This window comes from Sinohyriopsis cumingii, chromosome 11, assembly GCF_028554795.1.
Source record: "Sinohyriopsis cumingii isolate HCF-2022 chromosome 11, ASM2855479v2, whole genome shotgun sequence".
Classification (NCBI taxonomy): Eukaryota; Metazoa; Mollusca; class Bivalvia; order Unionida; family Unionidae; genus Sinohyriopsis; species Sinohyriopsis cumingii.
Window position 1 is genome coordinate 10,286,818 of NC_142971.1, and position 9,525 is coordinate 10,296,342.

The 9,525-nt window shown below is 36.8% G+C and overlaps 1 protein-coding gene across 2 annotated transcripts in view; it reads left to right on the forward strand.

Moving 5' to 3' along the window:
- Positions 1-5,044, forward strand: part of LOC149787602 (uncharacterized) — a 58,966-nt gene extending 53,922 nt beyond the window's left edge. For both annotated transcript variants that reach the window (XM_089973769.1, XM_089973770.1), the window contains one exon: positions 1,843-5,044. In XM_089973769.1, coding sequence (XP_089829895.1) covers positions 1,843-2,000 — 158 coding nt within the window. In that variant the 3' untranslated portion in view covers positions 2,001-5,044. The remainder of the gene's footprint in view (positions 1-1,842) is intronic.
- Positions 5,045-9,525: the final 4,481 nt, after the last annotated feature.

Below are 9,525 nucleotides of genomic sequence, written 5' to 3' on the forward strand. Positions count from 1 at the left end.
AGAGAGTCCATTTCGCGACCTTATGGTAACTCAAAATTATAAATCAGGCTTTCCCGAGTAAAATACCTCGTTATTATCAATAATATCATCAAAGTCATCTGCAAATTCAAATAAGTTGAATTCCAGCCACTCATCGGCCCAGATGAACACATGACCCATCACTGAGCTGAAAGTACCCGTCAGTGAGCACTACTCCAAATCGAATACGACCAGACTTTGTGCGTTGGAATCCAATGACATCATCTTTCCTGGAGTGCTGGTAAATTTCCTGAGTCGTTTTCGCTTCGTTTCTTTTGGCAATAGCTTCTGGACATTTTTGTCGATACTTTCTTCTCTCCTCTTCCGCGTTCCAATATACCTTTCGTATATCCACAGAAGAGAAGAGATCAGGTGCCATTCTTATAAAGATGACCCTGAAGCATTTGTTTAATAGCCTACACTTGAACATCTGCGTCATTAACTGCATCAGAAATATCACTCGCTTCACATGCTGTGACGACTTACAATTTTTTTAGGATGTACTCTTTTATGCACGACTCGTTTATTTTTTTTACCTCGAAAATCTGCAAGTTTATTTAATTCAAGTTCTATGGTCTTTCGAACAAGTCGTATGATATCTCTTGTAATTTTGTAATGAAGCTGTATAATGTATTTAAACGATACAGCGTTCTTACTTTATTGTTACGCTTTTGACATTCCAATCATTTGCAAGATTTATGCCATTATTACAGACATCCATATATCCCTTCGGCTACCAATCAGTATTTGTACATACACCGTTGCCAGAAAATCTTTAATAAAATAAATATTTACAACTCAACTAATATCTTTTGTCTCTATCCTTTTCAGTATAAGCATATCAATGGAGAAAAATAATTTCTGAGCTTTTTCTTGATATAGGATTCCAAGCCTGTCTGTATGTTGTAAATTCAATCAGTGTGTATTAAATGTTACCATATGCTTGCCTAAAACACGTACACTTTACGGAATTATTTCCTACAATCACAGCAGATTAGTAGCATCAAATGTCTGGCTTTGTCCTTTCTTGGAGATCCTTTGGGGCACTTTCATCGGGACGAGACTCACCCCCTTTTTGAGTGGCTCATTTGTGTCGTTTTAAGTGTGTGTTGGGTGCTTGCGCGGATAAATGTGAAAGCGATTAACAGGCATCGCTCGCATGTGGGATAAATTGTCATGAGGGACAGAGAGGAGTGGACGTGCTGTATGTCCACAAAGGGTGACAAAAAACGTAATAGTCTCACTTTCATACTACTGTTAGAAAGATGCATAAAAATCATATTTTTGGTTATGTTATTTTGTGTGATGCTCAGTTTTTCTGTATCTTTGCTGTTAATCAATTTATCTATTTCCATTAAATAAAATATTATGGATGAACGAAATTATATCGTTAAAAACAACTTCGCCAAAATCAAGACTAGTTGCATTTATCATATATACATTGTTTCTAAATTCACCACTTCCTTAAATCTCAACATTCATTTCAGTCTGGGTTTCTTTAAACTAGTTTTATTTCACATGAATTAGCAAGATTTTTATTGAAAGAATACAGCAGTAATGTCTCCAAATAATCCGGTCCTATTAAAGGAAACCTTTATACTTATTACATTAAAGTTTCTGGCGTTTGTTCTCCAATGTACCAAACATTCAAAGAATGAACAATATCTAAACACATAAACAATATGAAATTTAGATGTATTTATATAAAGTTCCTATCTAACATCATGTTCTCGAGGTTTGTTGATTAGTGCCATGACGTTGATACCTATATTTACTTTTTGTTGCAGCCATTCCTTCACTTTCACACAACATTCCTTTCTTCAGGTTGCGAATATGGAGACAGTCCGGTGCAGTTCAGTACCAGAAGAGGAATTCTTGATTGCGGGAGTTACCTCCAGGAATACGGAATAGAAAACTGTAACAATCCTGATGTGGCCAAGCACTGTTGCTACACGTGTTTTCGCTATAAATACGGGGCATAAAACCATATTCTCAATTCGGATCATTTATAAGCAGCTAAACGTTTTCATCGTTCCTTTAACATACATGAAAATATGTTGATAACGGTGCGGCCGTCACAGAAAACAAGTCCAATTATACGGTGAACATCCGGAGATTTTATGCCAATATTGTTAGCTTATGGTATTTGACTTTATTCAAGAAACTTAAGTCACAGTGCATACGAGTATTATGTGTGCTGTAATGCTGTATCGTTTCTTCGTTCAAATTTAGGTTGCATGTGTTCTGTCGTTCTGTAATGTTTTCTCATATAAGTCTAGGCTACTTGTATGTTGTTTCATCATACAAGTCTTGGCTACATACACAAGGATACGTGGTCAAAACAGCAGAATCTGCGTTAACTGATGCACATTTTATTCTGTCTTGCTCAACTGAAAGTTTTAAAAATCCAAATGTGGTAGATATTTAAAGAAGATTTTAAAAATAAGTCAGATACATTTGATCCAATTGTAATCGCTTGTTATAGTTGCTGTATTGACACTGCATTGCTTGAATAACAATTCTGTATTGTTCCTTATGGAGGTCTTAGTAATAACGATGTGTGCCCATAGTTGAAGAAAAGGCGTAAGATATAATGCATTACTGAAATCGGACGAGAAGCATGGGGAAAGTAATTTTTTTTTATCGTTTTAAAACAACTGGAGAATTTTCATTTTATCATTAATCCTCGACAAAAACCGTAACGTCCAATAATAATGTCAGGTGGTCAATATATGTGCCAAAGTTTCTATATCTCAAAACAAGACCGGTCAATTTGTGCTGACAAGTAATCAAACACACCCACACCCACACAACACAACACATTGCAAACAGTACTAACATCGTTAACACTGGCCTGCACGCGCAAATGAATCACTATATACAAATTTCATCTATGCGTATCCGGCCAATTTTGTGACATGATTCTTAGAAGTTTTGGATCTGAATCACAGCCAAATAATTATATAAACTGCAAATGTTAGTATAAGTATATGAAAATTAAATCATATCATATATACGTGCATTTTAAGCCTATTCTATTTCGTTTTTGGTGTGGTTGTTAAGATGAAGTGCGTAGGAACTTGACACACGCGTAACGGTGGACAAGAAACAATAAATACGGTGAAACCCTAAAATTTGCTACATGTATTAAGCAAAAACCAGTAATGAGAGACCACTTTCGTCAAGGGCCCAAAGACTTAGTTCGTATAATGATGTACTTTCGTTAAATAAACATTTGGCTTTAGAGGACTGGCTTCTAAAGCTATCTTAAGCTGCCATATCTGGGAGAAAACTAGTTTCTCACTTCCCAGAGGCAGCTTAAGACAAATGTTGAATCTCTCCCACAACGGCATTTATAGAGGTGAAAAAAGAGAAGAAGAAAACAAAACAAGCAAAAAATATATAGCAGAAAATGAAGGGCATTTCTTGCAGTTATCTCGCACCTACATTACATTTGTGGCAGACAGAAACTGGGCAAACTGAATACCTATTTCGAATTATATCAGCATGAAGTTAGATCTGTCGGATCTCGAATGCCATTCGTACCTGGCTCTGTATTGTCACGGTTGATCCAACTGAAACGTTTAACTTTTCTTTGCATGCTTCAAATGCACCGCTACGACTGGCTGAATTGTCTAACTTGTGCCTAAAGTATTGAAAACTAATGAATATCATGAACTAGCCATTACAATAGCCGTATTCTGCACTGCAACGTTTTCGTGCTAACTCACTGTATTTAATTGTACTTTAGGGTGTGGCACTATTCAACAACACCATAAAACGTAAATATATACATTTGTTTAAAATGGCGTTTCAGGCGTGGAATGTGCATTATGATTCCATATGAGTTAAACATTTTGGAAACCTATTACCTATGTCAAAGTGTAACTATTGGTTATCTCGAATGTTCACGCTCGTCCTTCTGCAGGTCATGAGCAGCAAATTACGATTGGGATAAAAAGAAAAGAGAGCCTCAGTGATGTAACATGTACGGCCTTTAGTGTTCCTGCTTGCTCTGAATTTAAGGAGATAGTCTTCATAATTCTAATGGTTTCGCTTTTATTCCTTGAGAAGATTTTAATTTGTTTTTCCACTTTCCTGAAGATCTTTCCAAATGATATTAAAATGTCATATCGAATGGGTTTGCCAGCGGTCTCTTTACACAGAAGCTGCACCGGTGAACCAAATATTAGAAAGTTTCGACATCCTGTTATCCATTTTGGCACATAATGATTTTTAAATACAAATCATACAAAATTGTTTCGTAAACCCTCAATATCTTTATAGATGCACGCCAAAACCCAATTTATTAAAAATCTTCCGTGCAAATAAATAATCTACCGTACAGTTGACTAGAAAAAGATTTTTACAGCAAATTTATGTTTACCAATTTCAACAGGTTTGTTTAGTGTTGACAGGATAGTGTACATATTTAGAATTTTGTTGTGATGCAATAACATGCTGGCAACGGTGTTTAATCTTGTAACAATATACAGATAAACATTTCCTGATCAACATACAGTGAAGAAGGAATTTCGCGATATTTAAATAGAATTGAAGTTTTTGGGCCTCATATATAAACAGGTTTTAAAAGTAATGTCGCTGAAAAATTGCGATATGAGTGGGAAAAAGTGACAATGATTTCTATCGCAATTTAGATTTTTCTTTTTCTCGAGAATTTTACCACTGCATTAACGCATAATAATTACAGTATCGTAAATATACGTACAACATATGAAGAAACATTATGCGGTTATACATAGTCAAATGATAAACTGGCGTACATCAGGTACACGGTAAGATGCTAACGTATGCAATACATTTTCTGTACTGTTTTTTGTTGTATCCTGATGAAAATAGAAAACAAAACAGCTAGAAAAAACAGGGAAGACAATAACTTGACTTTAGATAGAACGCACTGTATAGTCAATTTTATTTGATATCATAATTTTGTATCCATGCAATAGATTTACTGTTTACAGCTATTCAGAGAACAGCTCATTTATTAAACAAGATAGAAACAAGATGGCTTGAAGCATCTGTTCCGTTTTTTATTGCCGTTTTCATGATATTTGTGCTTGTTGCCTGTTTTCATCTACGTTATTGTGTTCATTATGTATTGGCTGTTAAATTTGTATGTGTTTCTTCATCTCCGTGTTTTGGAAATGAGAGCAATTAGACTTTTTCTCAGCTGTCTTGCTCCACTGTTTTTGAACAAACCGCCATCACGTGATACTCGCCAGTCAACTCCTTTTTGCTACGATAGGCCCTCATTCATTGCTTTAAATGATCACTCTTTGGCTCTCCACACTACAATGTGCTCTAGACTAAACGAACTGGGACTACATTCATCATTACCTAAATGTAAACAGAAGCGAAAAAAGAAACGTTGTTTCAAAGCTGGCCGGCGTAGAACAGGAAGAAAAATATCTACCGTTAATTTAGATAACCTAATTTAAATCCCTATTAATTCGTCAACCTTCGTGTCAACTATCCAGGAGATACTTATGCGTATTGCTCTATTCAATGCCCAGTCTGTAGGACCACCGAAAAAGCGCGCATAAATAGTTAATTTTATCAATGACTAGAATATTTACCTATTTTTTCCGGACACCCACTGGTTACTCCATCAAGTCGTTCCCCTTTAATTCTCGCGGAGGTGGAATTGCTGTCATCAGAAAGAACACCATGATAAAACGTCTTAACCACACCACAACATTCAATTTCGACCACACATCGTTTGAAACAGTCCAAACCACACTCACACTGGAGTAAAGGTCAGTCCATTTTTTTCTGCCTATACCGTCCTCCTATTAGTAGAAACAACAAGCTGGCTGACTCTCTCTTTTTGGAGCAGTTTCCGAATCTCCTGGACTATGGAAATTCAGTAGGTGGCAACCTGGTTATTTTGGAGATTTCAACTTTCACTTTGACTGTCCCGTAAACCCAAATACATCAAAACTTATAGATTGTATTAATGTTTTCAACCTGAAACAGTCAGTTAACCATCCCACCCATAAACACGGTCACATTTTAGACTGGATTCTTCATAGACCTGATGATAACATTCTACAGTCCTCCCTGGTATCCCATGATCTTGCATCAGATCACCTCTGCATTATATGCCATCTTGACCTATCAGTCCCTAACCCTCCACCTTTATCTGCTACTAAGAGAAACCTCCGTATGATAAATAGAACCAATTTAATGCACCACATCCAAGCTAACTTAACAACTTGCTTACCTCCTACCACAGAACAACTCGATAACTGCCTGCGTTCATTGCTTGACAAACATGCACCAGCTACCAAGTGCAGAGTATCAATTTAAAAGTGTTCTCCATGGTATAGCAGTGTTAGGGACCAGCTTCGCACTGCTAAAAGAGACCGCCGTAAAGCTGAGAGGCTTTGGCTTTCCACCAGACTCACTATTCATAAGCAAATTTATGAAGCCTCTAAGAAGTGTGTTACAAATATAGTCCATGCAGCGAAATCAACCCACTACACTACTAAGATCACGGACAGTTACAGCTGCAAAGAGCTCTTCGAGATTACTAACAAGCTAATGTCAATGAGAAAATCTACACCACTTCCAACTACCTTCTCTCCAGTCGACCTTCCGGACATGTTTGTAAATTTCTTCCGTGACAAGGTACAAACCATTGGAGATAAGCTTGACACCACAATTTCAATTGACTAGTCGTCACCATACAATTGGGATACAGAAGTTGAGCGGAAACCATTAGCATCATTTGAACCTGTCTCTATGGACAAACGTGATGAAGAGTGCACCAAAGTCATGTGAACTTGATCCAATTCCAACATCACTGCTGCTTGAGTGCTTAGATCCAGTATTGCCTTCACTAACTGATGTTATTAATACCTCTCTCTCATCCGGGGAATTCCCATCATTTTTCAAAACTGCCATTGTAAAGCCTCTTCTGAAGAAAACAACACTAGACCATAACGATTTAAAGAACTACCGCCCAGTTTCTAATCTCCCATTCATATCAAAAATCTTAGAAAAGGTTGTTCTACCCCAGCTTGTATCTCATCTAAATTCAAACAGTCTTTTTAGCAATGCACAATCTGCATACCGCCCTTGCCACTGTACTGCATTGGATAGCGGAAAGATTACAGTCCTCACCCTCCTTGATTTGTCTGCAGCATTTGACACAATAGACCATGATATATTACTTCACCGTCTCCAGCATGTATTTGGCATTCATGATACAGCCTTACTGTTGCTGAAGTCCTACTTGGTCAACAGGACACAACTTTTATCTGCAAATGGAATACACTCCAGCCCAGTTGATCTATGTTGTGGTGTTCCACAGGGGTCTGTTCTTGGATCTGTTCTCTTCATTCTGTACACTCAGTCGCTTTTAAGTGTCATAGATCATCATCCAGTGTCTCACCAACTGTACGCTGATGACACCCAAATATACAAATCTAGCCACCCAACTGAAGTTGATGCTACCATCCAAGGTGTAGAGAGGTGCATTTTTTCTGATGTGAAATCATGGATGACACGTAACAAGCTGCAGATGAATGATGATAAAACTGAGGCCATTCTGATCACAACACAAAGACTTTCTCATTCACATCCTTCACCTCAAACAATAAATATCAGCAACGCCAACATTAAATTCACACAATCAGTACGAAACCTAGGTGTTACTCTGGACAGTACTCTCACATTGCACCAACATGTCATGAACATATGCAAGGCTGTATATCTTGAGCTGAGACGCATCAGCTCAGTTCGCAAATATCTTTCAGTTGATGCCACTAAAACACTTGTGTGTTCATTAGTACTTTCAAGACTGGACTATTGTAATTCAATTCTGTCTGGTTCATCTCAATATCTTCAAAAAGTTCAAAACACAGCTGCTCGGATCATACTTAGATTACCACAATCAGAGCACACCTCCCCGCTGCTCTGTACCCTACACTGGCTATCCATTCGATTCAGAATCAAACACAAAATTTGTTCTCTGTGCTACTTTCACTGTCGGACTCTAGTCCAACATCCCTATCCGACGTCACCCATGTGTACACTCCAGCAAGATACTTACGGTCCTCTTCTGACAATCGTATACTCAATATTCCCACTATGAAAAAAAGTCATATGGACAGCGTTCTTTTTCATAGCAGGGCCCAGCAACGTGGAATGAATTGCCCAATAATGTTTCCTACCTTAAATATTCTCAGCATGTTTTTTTTTAATGTTTTCTAATTTCATGGTGTTTGTTTTTGTAATCATATCATTATATGTTTTTTATCTTACAGGTGTTGTCTAATGTTGTAAAGCGCTTAGAGCTTCTAAAGATTAGTCGCTATAGAAAGTCCTCATTATTATTATTATTATTAGATCACAACATTTGATTAGTAATAATTATATTAGAGAAAGATAGATTCAAATATATGGAAAAGAACCCCAGTCCAAATTACAAGCAACGTGAAGCTACTCGAACATACCGGTACACTACCGAATTATAAAGATACACATGCGCCATTTTAGAACAGGAATGTTTATATATAGTGATATCTTCCCATAGTTATCAAGTCTTTAAATCGAAAGGAAAAACTCAACGTCTGGAAAAGAAAAGGTGGAATCAAAGGATATATCATTAGGTTTTACCATAAATTCAACATCCAAGGGACAGAAATTGAATACATTTATTTCCTATGTATTCTATGTGGACCAGTTACTAAAACGGTAAAATGTTAATTGAATATGCATTGTATAATTTTAAAAAAATAATCAAAATTCATTTATTTGTTTTCTCCTCCACCTCTTCCTGCACTTTCTTGTTCTTCTTCTTGTTCTTATTCTTGTTATTGTTCTTTCTTCTTCTTGTTTTTCTTCTTCTGCGTCTTTTCGTCCTCTTCTTGCCATTTACTAGATAATACATTTTAACAATTACGCAACTAAAACACCCATGCCTTTGTCATGAAATGATACTACAATAATGACTACGGCAACAAAGAAACAATCTAAAACACCCGACCATGTAGCCAAAATGAAATGACAACATTCAGCACTGTATTTCGAGGCAGTTACCAGAAAACCAGTCTACGTTTAACTTGTTCGCTTTTGCGTTGTGAACCTTGATTATGATAAAAAGAAACAAATTATGCCCAAATAAATATGAAACCAAACTTCAGCTGAAACGAAAGTCAGTGAATCATCTGAGTGGTGATTTTCGCCTAAGCAGATTTCCGGTCACAGGTGCCCCAACCCGACATAGGTAGATGCAGATCATATGATTTCAACTCAAAATTGTCCCGTGAATTAACTCTATATGTTCTAATATTGTTCTTCGGCTGTATAAATTGGTGATAATATAGCATTGTATTCGCAAGAAAGGGAGTAAGGTACACGTACCTTTCTGGGGTGTTCATGATTTTTTTTTCTTCTAGAGAATAATGCTTCTCTTAGCAAATTTTGGTTAAAGTGCTTAACGTATAAAATCAATTGGTCCTTCAAAATGAATGCCTTACC